Source organism: Rhinopithecus bieti, unplaced genomic scaffold, assembly GCF_001698545.2.
Source record: "Rhinopithecus bieti isolate Rb0 unplaced genomic scaffold, ASM169854v2 scaffold_20477, whole genome shotgun sequence".
NCBI lineage: Eukaryota > Metazoa > Chordata > Mammalia > Primates > Cercopithecidae > Rhinopithecus > Rhinopithecus bieti.
Window position 1 is genome coordinate 2965670 of NW_016810038.1, and position 19331 is coordinate 2985000.

A 19331-nucleotide genomic window follows, 5' to 3' on the forward strand; every position below is an offset into this window, starting at 1 on the left:
TTTTTTTTTTCTGTGCTGTGGGATTTTTAAAAACATTTATGCGTCTTATATTTTGAGTTACTATACACTAAAGAGAAAACACAGTACAAAGAAGAAAATCAAAGATCATCTGTCCAAACACCAATTAATACTTTGGTACATATTTTCTAGTGTTCTTTTCTTTGTATAGATTATTTTGGCATTAGTCATATTTTAAATCCAGTTCTGTAATAAGGTACTACCAAACCACAATAAAAAGTACAGGAAGAAAAGCGAAAGCACAGTAACAGCTGGTCTGGCTGGAATATTGATAATTAACTATATGCTTTTTCTCATTTTCTCCCAGCTACATCCGATACTCCCAGATTTGTGCAAAAGCAGTCAGAGATGCACTGAAGACAGAATTCAAAGCAAATGCCGAGAAGACTTCTGGCAGCAGCGTAAAAATTGTGAAAGTAAAGAAGGAATAATCTGTAAGTTAGTGATTTATTTAGAAGAGCAGTTGCATCTTAAGTTTTTGGAGCACCGTAAAAACCAAAATAATTTTAATTTTGCGTTCTATTCATTTTTTAGTCAGTGTATTTGGAAGTTATTGGGATAATATAATTTAAAGCATGCAGGTTGTAGAAGTCCCGTGGCCTAATAAATAAAAGAAAGTCTTTTGGGCCCGACAAGCAGAAGTAATTGGCACATTGATTTTCAATTCATTTAGCAATGCTTAGGTAGAGAGCCATCTTATTATAGTTAAACCTGTTTCATTTGTCTGCACAAATCAAGTAACTTGGAGGATGAACTCCCCACTTTTATAATTGCTATTGGAGTTACATAACAGTTCAAGAGCATAAAAAACTACAGTTCTTTACATTTTTATTTACCCCACATCTACTAATATTCTCACAAACCACTACTTCCCGAACATAATAACTGCAAGTACAGGCAAGGGTCCTGCTGTTGCATCAAGCAATAAAATATGCAAGAACCTGCAGTGAATACTGTTTTGCTAATTTATTATGTTTTCAGAGGGTTTGGTTCATTTTACTTTTTCAAAGATGTTGGTGATGTAAAGTTATATTCACATGAAATAAAAAGTTCTGTACAGTTGATAAGTGTAGACTCCTGTGTTCCAAATTATAAAAGTGGTTTGATCTCAAAAGTACTTTCTTGACATTATTTCAAAAGTAGGCAAGGCAAATTAGCAGAGATGTTTTTCAGGTTTAATTTTTCTAGTTTTGCTTTTAAAAGCTTCAGACCCATAATAGCACAGAAATGTGATAAATATTAATCCTTTGGCAGCTTGTGGTTATGAGCAATTTTACTTATTGAAACTGTCTCCCCTAACTTTTCATTTTCATTTTGAATTAGTAAATATTTTATTACAAGTCTGGAGATGCAGTGTTTTGAATTTAGCGCTTTTTCTAGGGGCTCTCTGTCTAATCTCATAATTCTGAGTAATGAGACCTGGTTTTATGTTGGGTTGTTTTATTTTAACAGTAAGCTAACAGAAAATCATTTAGCCTCACTCGGCTCCGAGCCACCAGACTGCATCTAAGGCTGAGATTTTGCAAAGTCCTGGGGGTCAGGAAGTAGTGTCGATCCCCTTAAAGCTTTAGCCCCTCTCTGCTATGCCCTTCGGGGTTACTGACCCTACCTCATTAGCACAAGGAGATATTAGTGTCTTTTAAAGGCAAAGTAGTTTCTTTATTGCTGGGAGAGTATTTACTTTTACTCAGCGGAGAAATGCCTGCTTGACTAAGCCTGTGTACTTCAACCAGCGCTTTTTTTACATCTGAGCCAAGGCAGTGTGAATGATAGCCATGGTTATACAGTTCACTATAAGGAAGTTATTTCTTATATTCATGTTGAGTTTTTAAGAAAACCGAGAACTAGCCAGCAACTGTTGCATTTTCTTTTTCCTCCTAGACCCTGACTAAAGCTTGAAATGCTACATTTCCAAGGTGAAGATGTGTGGGCACATGTTATGGCAGATTGAAAAGGATCTCATTTCATGGGGGAAAAAAAAAATCCTGTCTTGTTCATAAATTGACAATGTCAATAAATTGAAGTATGGTTCACTGTTACTCTTGATTTTTAGTTTGTCAGACTTTTTCGTCTTCTTTAAAGGAACTCTGCACAGCTGCATGATTATGGCCATGTGAACCAGGGTTTCTTAAAAGCAGGGGAAGCCAGATTTAATATTTAGTGACCAAAGGGATTCAGAAAGGATTTTGAAAATGTCTCGAAATAGTTGTTGCGTGACATTAATTGGTGACCAAAATTACCTGCTGTCGCTGAGGCTTTGTAGTCCCTTCCGTATGTCTGAATTGCTGCCATGTCAGAATAATGACGTGGTCATCAGTAACCTAAATGGAAATAACTATTAAATACTAAAAGCATTGATTAGAAGAAGAAATACTAAATTGTACTCGTTTTGGATTGTGCACTTAAAACCTATAGATAAGAACAATTCCAGAATTGAAGCACAAAATGTTTTTCACATTGTTTTATAAATGAATAGATGCTGGTAGCATTGATCTTAGGAAATGAGACAAAGCTATTGAATAACTTGCTCATTGAGTTGATAGCCAAACTGAAATTAAAACCTAGGAGTTTTGACTACAGGTCTGAGACACGGTGACCACAACATCAGTTTCTTGATATTTCCATAGTGATTCATTCATTCATTATTTAGGGATGAAAAATTGTTGCAAGTTATGTCGTTATCTTTCTTTGAAACTTGGAAGCGCTTGGACAAGTAAAACACCACTGAAAAGTTAATTGCCTGATTTTAACTGTTTTAGGAGAATGGAGAAATAAATTTGAACTGGAAATTTTGAAACGCCATTCTAGGACCAGTTTTCACATGGTACTTAAGCTCACAATAATTTCTCAGGGCCACTGTCAGCAATGCCGAGGCTAAGCCGAATAGAATGTCTTTGTTCTCGGCTTCTGGGAATGACTTATTGTCCCAACACTTGACCTGTAAGTTTTACTGAATTCTCAGCACAGCGCGAGCAGGGAGGCAGAGCCGATTGAGTGAGAGGGTGCCTCTGGATAACAGCGGGTTAGGAGCCCTTGGAGTCCTTCGCCTCGGAGCTGTCATCCTCCTGCTTGCAAGTTAGGGCACCTCAGTTCAGTGCTGTGGTCCCCAAGATTAAGGTACTAGGAAGCATCCCCCATTATAGAGAACAGGAATAAATGAATCAAAAGGCTGTCAGGCCTTTTTGACACAGGACAAATAAAGTTAATAGGCAAAGGGGCTAAATTATTTCCAGTCCGGTAATTAGAGATAAATCATTTATTAAGGAGGCAGATGGGGTATTATTGGTATATAGATGGTATAGTAGATTGGTAGATTATTGGTATATAGATGGTATATTATTAAGGAGGCGGATGGGTAGAGAGGTGAGACTTAGGGACAGGGTTTGTGATATGGAAAGGAGTGAAGTAACTGAGTAAAAGACAAGTTTACTGTCCAGCAGAGATTCTTAGAGGCTCTTTTCTCTGTGATTAGTAAATATCCTGAACCAGTAGTATAATGAAATAAACTTCCTTTCTCCAGCAGTGCTGGGTCACTGGCAGGATGACTGTGCCCAATGATGAGGTGACCCCAATCAGACCAACTTAATGAGTATCCCACTAACTAGTTGGATGATGTTTGAGGTTGTCAGTTAATCTCTTAGTTCACGTAGTCCTTATGAGCAAAGTGAAGGAATTGGATAAGCTCTAAAATTCGGTGATTGTGCTCAGAGACCTCGGTCTCTGAGAGACCGAGGTCGCCGTAGCAACCATACTGCTAAAGGAATAAGCTCTTCAAAATCAAAAGGGACAGATTTCTTAGGTTTCTAGTTTGTGTTTTGTGTTTTTAAATCTATTTCTACCATACGAAAGAGTAGGATGGTGAGATGCATTTCTAAATATTTTTAACTAAGTCTGGGTGGTTAGGCTTCAAGAAAAGGAATTTATTTAGTCTGAAATAAAGCAATTTTGCCATTTAAAATTGAATTATTTTGTACTTTAATGATTACTATTGAGCAAACAAATCTTTACAGTAATATAAGTCAGCAAAAGTTTTTTAAAAGGTTTAAATCCCTCTCTCCTTACACCTGTTTCATTGCCTTTTTAGATTTTAGAAGTAAAGCACCAGAGGAAGCATGTGTAAATCCTTTATAATCGCAAGCTGTAAGTCTTTAGCATCTCAGGAAGTTACTAACTTCAAACTAAGTGTATAGGTGGAGTTTCTTACTAAATCTAGTACTTCTTGAACCACAAGTAGAAAGCATTTAAAACATGATTGTTGCATTGTGTTTTTTGAAGTTTGTAAATAGAAGACTTGTTGATGATCCGATGGCAAGGTATTTTTCTCTTGGTATGTATTTAGTATTTCCTCATGATGCATACGTGAAAAGAGTGAAGTTTCTCAGAATGAGCAACTGTCATCCATCCACCTGCTATTTTACTATTGCCGATTACAAAAGCAAATCAAGAGATGAGAACCCAGTTGCCTGCAAGTAAATATTTACTGCATTGAGGGTCGGAGCATTTTCCCATTACCCGTTATCCATGGATCAAATAGTGTATCTCAGTGGTAATTCTAGAGGGCCATTAAAACCCTGATGGTGCTGGAAGAGATGGCAGTGCTGCATGTCAGAAATAGGTAAACTGTAATTAAGAAGTTACGGATGATTTGATTACGCTCTTGTGTATTTGGTCCTGTTGTAATGTGAGCAGATTAAAATCATGTAGTGGTTAAAGCTGTGTCATTATGCAAACATTTATGGCAACTTCTGCAAATTAATTTGAACTGTAAAAGTTCCCTAATGAGACGATGTCCTCTGTAACTGAGAAGGACACTGCAGCCATTGCTGCTTAATTCCTGCATTTGAATGGTTGCCGAGCGGATGGTGTGCCGTTTCTCAGAGCAGAGAGGCTGCAGAGCATTTTGGGGGGTGATGGCTGAATGAAAGTGAAAAGAGCATTTCAAAAGAGCCTTTAAAAGGAAAACCAAGGATGATTATTAATGAATTACTGGGATCTAACAGTAGTAAGAAATTTAAACTATATAAACGTATATGTTAAAGGCTAGCGCTTCAGAAATAAAGATCAGAGGACTGCAGTTCTGTCGTTTTGCTTGTCTTTTTGTTTTTCATGTTTGGACCAGGTGTTTTTGTGGAGAGGATTGTGGCTTTTCTTTTTTCCTCTTTTCCAGTTAGCATGTTTGCGCACAGGTCTACACAACATAGATATTTCTAGTGGATGTTGACTCACATTGACCTTGGCTCTGTAGCTCCCCATGTACTAGTTAGGCACCTGGCTCTTCTGGAGGATGGCAGGCACAGGAAGGCAGGATGGCAGGCAGTGTTTGCTCAAAGGAAAGAACCTAAGGGAAGAGTCTTAGTAACCCTCGGATACCAAGTGAGGATTCCAGGGTGCTTATCAGTGCTGCTAAAGTTTAAAAATGTTAACAACAACTCCAGTGGCTTCCTGCAAATCCACACGTGTAGTCTGCATGCCTGGCACAGGGCATGTAATAAAATACTCAGTGAACACTTTGAAACAAAGGGAGCACTTTACAATAAATTTGCTGTTTTTTTAAGTTAATAAGTATGCATTGAATGTCAAACTCTTCAAGGTTAGTAAATGTCAGCAAAGACCCTAATGCCTGTCAGCTGTTCCCCACCTGTCTCCCGCAGTCCCTGTGTCGAAGCTAATGATGAGTGCGTATCATTCACTGTGCTGCAGTGCAGAATAGGTTTTGGAGTGCTGCAGGAGAAACACTCATCTAACGAGAAACTGTTCTGTAAGCAACTCCACGGGACAGCTTCTCTCACTGTTAATGTCCCTTATCTTCTGGCTCCATTTCTGCCTCCTCCATGACCTCTTCATCTTCCTCTAGAACAGCTTTGGCATCTTGAAATTGTTGGTACTCGGATACCAAATCATGGATGTTACTTTCAGCTTCCCCAAATTCGCTTATGTCCATCCCTTCGCTGGTGTACCAGTGCACAAAAGCTTTCCTCTTGAACATGGCTGAGAAATGCTCAGAGACCCTGTTAAAGATCTCTTGGATGGCCGTGTTGTTGCCAATGAAGGTGGCAGCCATGCTCAGCCCCCGGGGCGGGATGTCGCAGACGGCCACCTTGACATTGTTGGGAATCCACTCCACAAAACAGCTGCTGTTTCTGGTCTGCACGGAGAGCAGTTGCTGGTCCACTTCCTTGGTGGACATCTTGCCCCGGAATATGCAGGCCACTGTGAGGTAGCGGCCACGGCGGGGGTCACAGGCAGCCATGGTATTGCGGGCGTCAAACATCTGCTGGGTAAGCTCAGCCACGGAGAGGGCTCGGTACTGCTGGCTGCCCTGGGCTGTGAGCGGGGCAAAGCCAGGTATAAAGAAGTGCAGGCGGGGGAAGGGGACCATGTTCACTGCCAGCTTGCGCAGGTCTGCGTTGAGCTGACCCGGGAACCGGAGGGAGGTGGTTATGCCGCTCATAGTCAAGGACACCAGGTGGTTGAGATCCCCGTAGGTGGGTGTCGTCAGCTTCAGGGTACGGAAGCAAATGTCATAGAGGGCCTCATTGTCAATGCAGAAACAGGCATCTGCATTCTCAATCAGCTGGTGGATGGACAGAACTGCATTGTAGGGCTCCACCACCGTGTCCGACACCTTGGGAGAAGGCATGACACTGAAGGAATTCATGATCCGGTCCGGGTACTCCTCTCTCATCTTGTTCATGAGCAGAGTGCCCATCCCGGAGCCTGTGCCCCCGCCCAGGGAGTGGACGACCTGGAAGCCCTGCAGGCAGTCACAGCTCTCACTCTCGCGCCTCACTACCTCCAGCACGTTCTCAATCAGCTCGGCTCCCTCCGTGTAATGGCCTTTGGCCCAGTTGTTGCCAGCTCCAGAGTTACCTGTGACCAAAAAGAGTAACCAGCAGGGGAAGAAAAGTGAAACGAGAAGGGCACCAGTAAGGCATCCCCCCTGCTCCTGGTGGAACCTTCTGGAAAAACCTACCATGAACAAAACTGTCAGGTTGAAAGAGGGCTCCTAATTTGCTAGATCGAATGCTGTCCATCGTCCCAGGTTCTAGGTCCACCAAGACTGCTCGGGGCACATATTTCCTACCTGTGTAGAAAATAGGAAAAGTCAGCCTACTTGTTTTTCTAAAAGTTAATGTTTTATCAAAATAGAACTTTGTGATACTGGTCCAAAAACTTCATGGATATTCTAGAAAGGGGCCCTTGGTAGGTTGAGATTTGAGTAACATATTTTTTACCCCAACAACAATACCACAAATCTATAGAATACCCAAGAAACAATTTCCATCGTCTGCTCTGTGGTATTGCCAGTGACAGAGATTCTCTTTCTTCGCATTGGAAATGATTCTGGTTTCATTTGTGAAGCCACAAAGGGAAGTGAGTACTTGACCTGCTTGTGTTAAGGTGTGTGCCCCATCCAGCAGCTCCTTCCCCAGTCCTGCCTCTTGACCAAGGGTTGGGGACCCACCACTCTGGGATCCTGCTGCTGCCCTGCCTGTCGCCTCCCTGAACCTAGACATCACTGCTTTGACATTTCCATCTCCTGAGCCTCTGCCCTTCCTCTGCTTATGTTCCCAGTTGCGGGACCACTGCTCCCAGAGCCCTGCCAGTCCTACCGTAGGCTTCATTGTAGTACACGCTGATTCTCTCCAGCTGCAAGGCAGAGGCCCCGCGGTCACTCCCAGCCAAGTCGATCCCGTGCTCCTCACCAATCATCTCCCAGAACTGAAAGCAGGAGGAAGGTCAGAGTAAACGGATCCAGAAAAAGGCTGTGTTAACCAGAGAGAAAGTTAGCACCCCCAGGCCTGTTTCCCTGGGGTTGCCTGACCCTCCCCAAGACATTCTTTTTGGACCTTTTCATAACCATGGCATTCACTTTTTGCCTCTACTAAGCAATATGAAGTAATATGAAGACTGCATTTTCTCCCCACCTGAACTCCTTAAATAAAATGTCAAACACAGAATACTAAATCAGATTTTCCTCCTATTAAACTCAGGCCATTATACATATATTAGCGCTGTTGTTTAGATTTTAATGTCAATATACCTCTAATTTCTCCTTATAGTGCTCCAAGCTTGTAAAGTATAGATTCCATTACAGGAAAATAAACTGAATTCTTATCTGATTTCACAATAATATCTCATTTCACTTTGGGGATTTATTTTCATGAACTTTTCCAAGCAATCCATAACTTGGACCTGTGTGCATGATTTTAAGTAATTAGCACTTTTTTTTTTTTTTTAGACAGAGTCTTGCTCTGTTACCAGGCTGGAATACAGTGGCGTGATCCTGGCTCACTGCAACCTCCACCTCCTGGGTTCAAGCAATTCTCCTGCCTCAGCCTCCTGAAGTAGCTGGGACTACAGGCATGTGCCACCATGCCCAGCTAATTTTTGTATTTTTAGTAGACACGGGGTTTCACCATGTTGGCCAGGATGGTCTCTATCTCTTGACCTCGTGATCTGCCCACCTTGGCCTTCCAAAGTACTGGGATTACAGGCGTGAGCCACCACGCCTGGCCTTTTTTTTTTTTTTTTTTGAGACAAGAGTTTCACTCTTGTCACCTAGGCTGGAGTGCAGTGGCACAATCTTGGCTCACTGCAACTTCCACCTCCTGGGTTCAAGCAACTCTTCTGCCTCAGCCTCTCAAGTAGCTGGGATTACAGGCGTTTACCACCATGCCTAGCTAATTTTTGCTTTGCGTTTTTTAGTAGAGACGGGTTGCATGTTTGGCCAGGCGGTCTCAACTGCCTGACGCTCAGGTGATCCCAACCTGCCTCCCGGCCTCCCCAAAGTGCTTAGTATTACAGGCATGAGCCACGCGCCCGGCAGAATGTGCATTTTTGATGATCAGGTGTACACATAACTGAAAATTAACGCATTGTTTGTCCTCATAAGTAACTATTTGAAACATAACAGCCAATTCCAATCACATACACAGTAGGTATATAATAGATACATGCCAAAACTCTATATGGAAAACAGTTACTGGGAAGACTCCTTCTGATCACCCTGAAAGGAGAAAGAAACATATTCAAATGCAATGAAAATGTATTCACGGCCCAAGGCGTGGTGGCTCAAGGCCTGTAATCCCAGCACTTTGGGAGGCCGAGACGGGCGGATCACGAGGTCAGGAGATCGAGACCATCCTGGCTAACACGGTGAAACCCCGTCTCTACTGAAAATACAAGAAACTGGCCGGGCGAGGTGGCGGGCGCCTGTAGTCCCAGCTACTCGGGAGGCTGAGGCAGGAGAATGGCGTAAACCCGGGGGGCGGAGCTTGCAGTGAGCTGAGATCCGGCCACTGCACTCCAGCCCGGGCGACAGAGTGAGACTCCGTCTCAAAAAAAAAAAAAGAAAGAAAATGTATTCACATACATTAAAATCCCCAAGGGTATGTTTAAAACTCCAACCGTATCTTGTAAATGACAGCGCTGCTCTGGCCATGGTCTTAATAACAAGGCACTAGTTCGTGGTAAACTGCCAGCACTGTTCAGGGAGTGGAAGAATAAATAAATTCAAGTTCTAAGATACCCCAAATTAAATGTGTCTTAAAGTTCTTATGGCTCTAAATGATGAGTCAGCCAGGACTCTCAACGCCAGACAACACAATTCTAGAGTGAGAGCTAAGACCCTATCTGAACCCAACAGTCTCTCGAGGGCCCCTTTCTGTGTTATCTTCCAGCTTCAGAGCAGCAGGGCTCCTGCCTCCCACTTCTCTGTGTGTTAGTTATGAATGTCTCACCCCTGAGGCATGGAGGAATGGTGACTTCCTTGCCCCGGATTTAAAACACCTGCATTTAACCGTCTTCGTTGTTCCCTAGCAGCATTACTCGCAGTAGCCAAAAGGCAGAAGCAAACCAAGTGTCATTGATGGATGATGCATGTGGGTGTTTTAAAACCTTACCTTTAATGCATCTCATATTAGTAAAAGTAACTTCACAATAGCAAAGAGAACACGGTAAATTTTCTCAGTGCAGTTGGCCATCTTAAAATCAAGATTGGAGATCCTGGGCTCGGGCATCTGTGTTCTTGGGGTTGGCCAAGTAAGTTACATACTTGGTAGAACATTTTAAGCAGGGGGGCAAGGGAGAGAAAAACTCATTTATATTCCAGGCAGTGTATTTTAATTAATGATGTTACTGTACACAAAAACTTTATTTTAGGTCTGTCTCTTACATTTTCAATTGCATAGTAATAAAACAGTAATTGATTTTTTTTAAGGGTTATAATAAACATGAGAGGGGAGGGAAAAGACACCATAGTGACAGGGTATAGAAAGTTTCTCAAAAAACTTCAAAAAGCTGTTTTGAGACAAATTACTGTTTCTAGATATGAGAAGTTCATTGTTAAGATGATAAAAGTAGGCCAGGTACAGTGGCTCACACCTATAATCCCAGCACTTGGGGAGGCTAAGGCGGGCACATCACCTGAGGTCAGGAGTTCGAGACCAGCCTGCCCAACATGATGAAACCCCATCTCTACTAAAAATACAATATTAGCCAGACATGGTGGCAGGTGCCTGTAATCCCAGCTACTGGGGAGGCTGAGGCAGGAGAATCACTTGAACCCAGGAAGTGGAGGTTGCAGTGAGCCGAGATCACGCCATTGCATTCCAGCCTGGGCAACAAGAGCAAAACTCCATCTCAAAAAAATAAAAGATGATAAAAGTGCCACACGCGGTGGCTTACACCTGTCACCCCATCACTTTGGAAGTCGGAGGCGGGAGATCACTTGAGCCCATGAGTTCAAGACCAGCCTGGGCAACAAAGTGAGATCCCTGTCTCTCAAAAAAAATTGAAAAATTAGCCAGGCATAGTGGTGCATGCCTATAATCTCAGCTACTCAGGAGGCTGAGGCAGGAGAATAGCTTGAGCCCAGGAGGTTGAGGCTGTGGTGAGCCATGATTCTGCCACACTACTCCAGCCTGGGCAACAGAATGGGCAAAGAAAAAGACGGTAAGCATATTATCTAACGTAATGGTTGGCATGTGTCCATAGGTGTCTATGGGTACAATTAACATTAACTAAATTAACACTGTAAGCCCTTCATGTGTCTTGTGGCTCTTTAAAGATTGTTTCCTTCTTTTCCCGTGTGAAATTCTTTTTTAAGAATTTTTTTAAAGCCCAAAGGCATTGTCTGATACTTAGCAAGTACATGAAATCTGCTCGACTCATTGTCTTCCCTGCTAACTTAGGGTATTTTCTTGGTTGTCTGCCTCTGTGGACTGTGGCAAAGCTAGGATTAGTAGCCAGACGTTACTTACCTTGGCTCCGATCTGGTTGCCACACTGGCCAATCTGAATATGGACAATTTCACGCATCCTTGCTCTGAGCCCAAGTCTGAGATCTTCACGGAATCCTCGGACTCTCAGAATCCAGAGCCTCGGTTCACTGGTGTGAGCCCAACACAACTGTGGTCACGGCAGTGGTGGGACTGGCCAACTAAGCTACCCTCGCAATGTGACCAAGAGTGTGTCCACCCCAGAGGCCCAGTTCCCCGCCCTCAGCCAGTCCTGGCCCTTCTCTGCTTTCTGCCTGTCATGCTTTTGGAAGGTGGTGTTTTTCCTCTCTCGACACAGAATACTGCCTCATCATTTCCTAGAGAGTGAGTGCAAGATTAAAGGCCGCCTCAGTGCCTGGAGGCTGGCACTGTTTGCAGGCTTCTAGGTGCCCATGCTGGCCCTGATGCCTGTGGTGTGATGACTCTGGCTCCTAGCTTACCCCGGTAACCAGACCACCTCCAAGGGCTTTCCCTGTCCAACTTCCCGGGCCCTTTTCAAGACTTTGGTCCCCAGAAGCCCCGTGCCCCGACGCAGCGGGAGACTTCACAGCTAGGCCTCACAGGTCCCAGAATTGCCTGCATCAGGCACTGTCTGCCCGCCCCTCCCCCACATGCCCTTTCTCGCCCTGTCTGCAAGTTACTCTGCAGTGTCCTGCAGGCCTCTTGGACCCCTGCCCTGTCCATGCCAGGGCTGGGCTGCGCCTTCCCAGCTCCCGCTCTGTCGTTCCGTCTCTCCCGTCATGGTGTCTGGGGTCTTACTATTTGCCATAGGGTCCCTTTACCAGACCCTGAATTCTCCAAGAGCAAAATGGACTCCCAACTGCATTCCCTTAGAGTTGGGCGTGGTGGCTCACTCCTGTAATCCCAGCACTTTGGGAGGCCAAGATGGGCAGATCACCGGAAGTCAGGAGTTCAAGACCAGTCTGGCCAACATGGCAAAACCCCATCTCTACTAAAAATAGAAATATTAGCCAGGTGTGGTGGCACACACATGTAGTCCCAACTACTCAGGAGACTGCAGCAGGAGAATTGCTTGAACCTGAGAGGCAGAGGTTGTAGTGAGCCACGATCACGCCACTGCACTCCAGGCTGCGCAACAGAGCAACACTCTGTCAAAAAAAAAAAAAAATTGCATTCCCTCACACGCAGTACTTAAGTGGCAGCAGGCTGGGTACTCAGCAGCTTGAAAGCAGCTGTTCTGTCTCCTGGTCCTCAGTACATCCCCTGCCACCAAGCTTCTATCAACGTCGAAAGCCAGCCCTAGGCTTTATTACCTCCAACCAGGCAAGAGCATCCAGGCCAAACACCAGCTCCATATCCTTGCGCAGGAGGATGGCAGTTCCCCACCACCTGGGGGAGAGAAGGTGGACACTTCCAAAGAAGATGGGGAATGGACTCCCCGAGAAGGCGTGAGAGACTGACTCAGAAGGGGAGAGCTGGTAGGCACTGCCTTGTGCCTGTTGAACTCTCAAGGTGCAGGTGGGCAGGTACAGGGCAAGGTCTCCTGAAGCCCTGAGGATGTGGACAACCACCACCCAGTGAGCACCTGCCTCTTGAGGCCTCTTTAGCGTCTGCCGGGCACCCTGAGGTTGCCCCCATTCCTTGAATGGCTATGGAAGGGGACCTGTCATACGCTGGGCTCACCTTGGGTGCTGCGGACAAGGGAATGAAGGAGGTAGATGCGGCCAGATCCTGCACTCTTGGAACTCTGGCTTACTTAGGAAGAGAGCACTGCTAGCTCTGGAGCAGCTCAAGGACACCATCTCTCAGGACAGGGACTCAAGGCAAGACTGCTGAACTCAGAGCCAGAAGCCTGGAGGTCCTTCCCTCCCCTGCCTCTCGCCAGACCCGTGACCTTGGTTGGAGCATTGGAGCCCAGCCTGATCCATGAGGAGCCTGTGCTTCCTGTACCCCAAGCCCAGGTTTGACTCCTAAACCTTGTGTTCCCTCTACAGGCCTGGTGGGGCCCAGGATGTGAGGTCAGGAACACAATCAGGAAAGTTGCTAGCGATGGAGTGTCTGGGGGAAATCGCTTCTGCTTACTTGCAAAGGAGCTCAAACACACAGCCAAAGGGCCTGAGCTATAAACCAGAAGAGAAACCTAGAGGTGGGGAAGAAGAGAGCACTCTGTCCTAAGAGTGCCCGGACTGGGACTGCTTCTCACCTCTGTCTAGTGTGTAGATCCCAGGCTGCCCTTGAGTACTGACAGTGCACCCCGTGATCCTGGGCTGGATCCAGGACCGGGGAAGAGAGCTCCTATAGAGGATGGTGTGAGGATAATTGTCAAAATTCAAATAAGAACTGTGTATACTGGAAAATAGTATTGTATCAGTGTTCCATTTCTTGACTTTGATCATGGCATGGTGGTTCTAAGTGGAAGTCCTTGTTTCCAGGAGATCCCATATTATGAAGCACTGTACTTCAAGGTCATTGTGATGCTGGCAGCTTACTCTGAACCAGTTCCACGACCACAATAATGTGATAAACAGAGAGACAGCAGTTAAGTAAAGGGGCAAAGTGGTAACAATTGCTGAATCTTCAAAGTTAGCACAAGATTAGAACCCTTGCAATGTTTCTCTTAAGTTTGGAACTTTTTTGTGCTCAAACCTGAATGTCACATGACTCACAGATGCTTCCGGTCCAGTCAGCCCTCCTCCCTGCCCAAAGGTAAAGAGAAGAATGTGCAAATTCAAGAGGAGGATATTCATAGGTCCTCAGCAGTATTTTTCAGAAATTAACACAGACTATTTTAAAATTAAGAACAGACCATTCTGTTTCCATAAATGTTAGCCCATCTTCCCTCACTTCCAGCCTCTCTCCCGGCATGCCTCGACCTCTTTTCCCCCTTCTCTCTGTCCCCGCGAGCTCTCCCCAGCCTCCCTCCCCACCCAGGGGCCCCTGCCTATCAGACTCCTCCAAAGATCAAAGACAGCTCCATGATCTTCCCGCAGGCGGTTCCTTCGCCAGAGACACCTCCCCTCCTGGGGACCAGAGCACTTGAACCTGCAGTGCCACACACAGCCCTGTTTGCTAATTACTTATACACATGCCTTATCTCCCGCCAGCCTGGGAGCTGTCCGTCTCATTTCATCTTTGAGTCCCCAAAGTGCCTGATCCACTGGCAGGGCCTCAGTAAATGTTTGTTAAGGGCACATCGACAGCTGGGCAAGTTTGAGCAGGGATGCTCAGAGTGGGCTGTGTTCTTAAAGCCAGTGATGTGTTTATTCACGAGCGTGTCCTTCTCTAGGTGGGGTCACCTTTTTCCTCCATGCTGTAAGAGGTGGTCTAGGCTGAAGGTATAAACTGCTCCAAGAAACCTGGATGTTTGGGGACAGACTAGATGGAATAACCGCAGTGAGCTATTATGGGAAGGTGTGACCGGTGGGCAGCCGCGGCCTTCTGTGGCCCAGCTCCTGAAAGGAGCCCCTGTTGGCCACAAACCGCCTCGCTGCAGGGACCGCGGGACTGGGCCCAAGGGGCATTTCTGACCTGCCTGTGTTCATTCTTTGCCATGTGAGCAGGATCCAGGGTGCTGGGGTCCTCCACCCACCCTCCGCACTGCAGCACATTCCTCTTGGCCGTCTCAGTTTGCTTAGGGAGGGGAAAAAGCCAGGTTTCCAGGTGGGCGCTTAAAAGGTTTTTCTGTTAATGGGGCAGTTGGCAAAAAGGAGGAAAGAGAGAGAAGCCCTGTTTGCTTTGATTCCTGTATCGCCGGCCATGTTTATCCAGGCCAGGCGAGCGCTGAGCTTTGGACGCTGGGCTGTGAAGGCCTAAGGGGCGGAGTGGCAGCTCCTCCACCCAGGGGCTCATCTTCGCCCTAAACCTGAATTTTTTCACGTGAAAAATGAAATTAAAGTTCCCGCATCACAAGTCGGTGTGAGGAATGGGCCTGCCAGGGCTGACCCCTAACATGTAGCTGCTGGTGGTGGTTTTCAAGTGGGCTTCACAGGGTGGGAGGGGGAGATGCGGCTCTCGGTGCAGACAGGCCCCTGCATTCCACACCTACAGACGGAGCACCTAGCATGCGGCAGACCTGACATGGCCATGGGCATCGGGGCCTGTCTCAATGGAAAATGCCTGGGCAGAACAGAGTGGCAGGAAAGGCGGCAGGTCTGGAAAGCCGTGCATCCCGTCTCAACTCTCTTGTCCTTGTTTCTGAAGGTACCTGCTCCCCAGAGGAAACAGCTCTCCTCTGAGTGCCAACTTAGTGCCAGCAATGAGGTGGGGAATACAGTCTGCCTTGCCCTCGGACTGGTAGAAGCCGGCCCTGTGCAGGACATAGGCGAACAGTGCCCCTGGAGAGGCCAGCATGACCCCAAGGTCTGTTTTGCCAGGTGAAGGTGACCGCCCCCAGTCCTGAACTGCAGCAAGTGACTAACAGTGGCCACTGTGATGAGTGACAAAGTTGTTTTCTGCCTCCCTACAAAGGGCTGTGACCAAGGCAGGTTAGCGGTGACTGCATTTAGGTGAGATCAGCAATCATTGCCCCAGAGCGGAGGGCAGGCGCTTCCTCCCAGCAAATGTGGCGAGGACGCCCATGGCCCACAACACTTGAGATTCCCAACCGGGACCAGCCCAGCCCTGAGCTTGAAACCCTCTCTTCCAGTGGCCTGTCACAGCAGTCCACAGAAGGCTCCATGGCAGCAAGCCTTTTCCTGCATGACACTTGGGTCTATTACAGGAATAGAACCAGGAAGATAAGAAAAACCAGTGTCACCCAGAAACCCTGAATCGGCTGCTTCCAGACTTCCCCCAGGACTTATCCCCAGGGGTCAGATGGAGCTGCCCCCACCCTCCATTTGGCAAATGAAATAGAATTCAGAGAAAAACAGAGCACTCAGAGAATTCATTGATTTTATCCGCCCCGATCTTCCACTTCTGAGTGCATTGAAGTTCCTTGAATAACTCAGAGAAGATTGTTGAATTATACTGTTTGTGTGTGATTTAGAACCAGAAATTATTCCAAATGTCTTAGCAAGAAAATGACATCTGAGGGGCCATTATGAGTGACTCAGCGGGTGTGGGCAGGCCGCCAGAGGAGCTGAGCTCCACTTTCTTGTACCCTGCCTCGGTGTGTGTTCTCTTACTGGAAAAGAAAGTTCTAGGAGGATGAATAACTAACTACAAGAGGAGAGGGACTAGGAGGACATTGCTGGTGTTCACTGAGCCAGGAGTGTTAACCTTCCCCCACAGCTGAGATGCTTATGGTTCCTGTACCAGGCAGACCCTGGCTGCTCCTCACACCTGTCCAGTCTCCAAGCCCAGAGGGTGGATACACCTTGCTGTCTCTCTGGGTGCACTGGTGAACAGCATACAGGCTGCGGCAGCTCTGATTTACAAGAGAAAACATACACGTGTGCACACACACACCCCACCATCACTTCCCCTGAACTGCAAACACACACAGGCGCGCACACACACACACACACCACCATCACTTCCCCTGAACTGCTGCAGAGATCAAAGAGATGGACACACGAACCTTCTCAGTTACATCTTTCCCGTCTCCCGAAGTTGCAGCTAGTGATAGACGATGTTCTGTGGCATGAACAGAGATAAGCATAAAATGGGTCAGCACCTGGAGCTAAAATCGAACAAAAATATATACTTCTTCAAGCCCAATGTTTGTCCAAGAAATCTCTGATGTATGAGTTTTGAGGGACCTCAGAAAAGTAGAAAATATGGGCCCTGCCCTCCAGGGACTTAGAGGGTGAAAGCAGCACCAGCCTCCCACTCTGCCGGTCTTGACCAGTTTCTCTGCCGTGGCCGTCTCCCACGTGCGCCCTCGTTTAGCCTGCAGGACGCCACCACCTTCGAGCCGAGTGATGGTTCTCACCACATTGTAGAAGAAGAAACTAAGGCTCAGAGAGGAATTGACATGTTCAAGTCTCAGGATAATGTGGCAGAACCAGAAATGGATTGCAGGTCTTCAGACACCTACATCCAGGGGTCCAATTCAAGGGGTCAAGAGGCAGGCTCCAGGAGCCCGGGGTGCTCACGTCCCCTGCTCCTCACTCTGTAACTGCTTCCTGCAAGCCCTGCTCCCAGGTGGATGTCCTGATGCATCTACTCTCCCCTTCTCCCCAGCAGCATTCCTCATCCATCACCTGTGGCTCTCCCCTCCAGGGGCCTTCCTGTCCCACAACTGTCTCCACTCACAGCATCCTTCCCACAGCCACCAGAGGGATCTTACAAACAGAAATCAGCTCTCAGCCACTGCCCTCCTGGAAAGCCAGTGGCAACCGGGAGAAAACCCAAACCTCTTACAAAAGGAAGGTTGATATGTGCCTTCACATCTTCCAAAATGCACACGCCCCATGAGACAGGGATGGGAAACCCGCTAGGCAGGGAAATTAGGTGGGGGATGAAGGAAGCCAGCAGAGCCTCTGTCAGATGGCAGAAGCGGGAGGGAAGGGGAGAGGTGGGCTGGCCGTGTGAAGCTGGCCTTGAGCGCCCGCATGGTCCCTGCAGCTTGGAGGCTGAGCCCACCTGTCCATGGCCTCCCCGCAGGCTTTCCCCAGTGCATCACACACTTACCCAATGCACTCACATTCTCAGGCCTCTGCAGACAGTCTTCCTTCTGCTGAGTCTCCTTCCAGCACCTTCCATGGCTGTCTCATTATTCAATCCCAACTCGCTGGATACCTAAAAGAATGGTCCCAGACCAGACTTCTCCAGAGACCGCCCCCAGTCTCTCCCGTTCCCCATTTTAACTGTTTCCAAGCACTTCCTACCTCCTGAGCATTTTACTTTTCCACATGTTCCCTTATGCAGAACACATAAGTCCTTGCAGACAGGGACTTTGTTCACTGCCGAATCCCCGGGGAAGAAAACAGAAGCCTGCACATACTAGGTGCTCGACAAATATTTGCTGACAGCCTAACTTTAGAGGGCAAACAAATTCAATCGGGTAAATAGTCATTGAGTGCCCCTTTGAAAGACTTCCTGGTGAGTTCATGGGTGGGCTGTGTCTGTTACATGCTGTGCTGCACAGGGCGTGCCCCAAAGGTGATGCTGATGAGGCTGCCCTCATCATGTCAGCCCAAGAAGCCACATCCACACCTAAGCAAGTGTGCACCACCAGTCACTGTGCAACTGTCAGAGGCGTTTGAACCACAGCGACTCCATCTTGAATACAGACTGGGTAAAATAAGACTGAGACCTACTGGACTGCATTCCCTGGAGGTTAGGCATTCTACGTCACAGGATGAGATAGGAGGTCGGCACAAGGTACAAGTCACCAGGACCTTGCCGAAAGGCCGGGTGCCGTGGCTCAGGCCTGTAATCCCAGCACTTTGGGAGGGTGAGGTGGGTGGAACACCTGAGGTCAGGAGTTCGAGACCAGCCTGGCCAACATAGTGAAACCCCATCTCTACTAAAAAAAAGCCAAAAAATTAGCCACGCATGGTGGCAGGCGCCTGTAATCAATCCCAGCTACTCAGGAGGCTAAGGCAGCAGAATCACTTGACCCCAGGAGGCAGAAGTTGCAGTGAGCCAAGATTGTGCCATTGCCCTCCAGCCTGGGTAACAAGAGCGAAACTCTGTCTCAAAAAAACAAAACAACAAGACAAAAAAAAAAAGACCTTGCTGATAAAAGGATGTGATAAAGAAGCCAGCCAAAACCCACCAAATCCAAGATGGCGATGAAAGTGGCCTCTGGTTAGTCCTCAGTGCTCATTATATGCTAATTATAATGCATTAGCATGCTAAGAGAAACTCCTACCAGCACCATGACAGTTTACAGATGCCATGGCAGCGTCAGGAAGTTACCCTGTATGGTCTAAAAAGGGGAGGAACCCTCAGTTCCTGGAATTGCCCACCCCTTTCCGGAAAACTCATGAATAATCCACCCCTTGTTTAGTGTATAATCCAGAAGTAACAGTAAGTATAAATAGCTGAGCTTCCCATGCTGCTGCTCTGCCTGCGGAGCAGCCATTCTTTTATTCCTTTGCTTTCTTAATAAACTTGCTTTCACTTTATGGACTTTCCCCGAATTCCTTCTTGCATGAGGTCCAAGAACCCTCTCTTGGGG

General features: G+C 46.8%; 2 protein-coding genes across 2 annotated transcripts in view; one reads left to right on the forward strand and one right to left on the reverse strand.

Annotated features, from left to right (window-relative positions):
- Nucleotides 1-2064, forward strand: part of ATP5F1E (ATP synthase F1 subunit epsilon) — a 5176-nt gene extending 3112 nt beyond the window's left edge. Inside the window, exons 2-3 of the mRNA XM_017891186.1 lie at nucleotides 326-452; nucleotides 1900-2064. Of these exons, the coding sequence (XP_017746675.1) occupies nucleotides 326-449 (124 nt within the window). The 3' untranslated portion in view covers nucleotides 450-452; nucleotides 1900-2064. The remainder of the gene's footprint in view (nucleotides 1-325; nucleotides 453-1899) is intronic.
- Nucleotides 2065-3976: 1912 nt separating this feature from the next.
- On the reverse strand, nucleotides 3977-11608 carry TUBB1 (tubulin beta 1 class VI). Its single transcript, XM_017891182.1, has 4 exons — nucleotides 11283-11608; nucleotides 7632-7740; nucleotides 6992-7102; nucleotides 3977-6888 (listed from the first exon to the last, which is right to left on the reverse strand). The coding sequence occupies exons 1-4, from the start codon at nucleotides 11337-11339 to the stop codon at nucleotides 5810-5812; spliced, it is 1356 nt and encodes a 451-aa protein (XP_017746671.1). The 5' UTR covers nucleotides 11340-11608; the 3' UTR covers nucleotides 3977-5809.
- Between the last annotated feature and the right edge of the window lie 7723 nt (nucleotides 11609-19331).

What these genes read in the sequence shown, in the direction of transcription:
- TUBB1 (XM_017891182.1), bottom strand. Translation starts at nt 11,339, where the DNA reads ATGCGTGAAATTGTCCATATTCAGATTGGCCAGTGTGGCAACCAGATC. An exon ending in GTACTACAATGAAGCCTACG is followed by an intron (nt 7,103 to 7,631) that starts GTAGGACTGGCA and finishes TTTTCTACACAG; the next exon opens with GTAGGAAATATGTGCCCCGA. An exon ending in ACCTGACAGTTTTGTTCATG is followed by an intron (nt 6,889 to 6,991) that starts GTAGGTTTTTCC and finishes TTTTGGTCACAG; the next exon opens with GTAACTCTGGAGCTGGCAAC.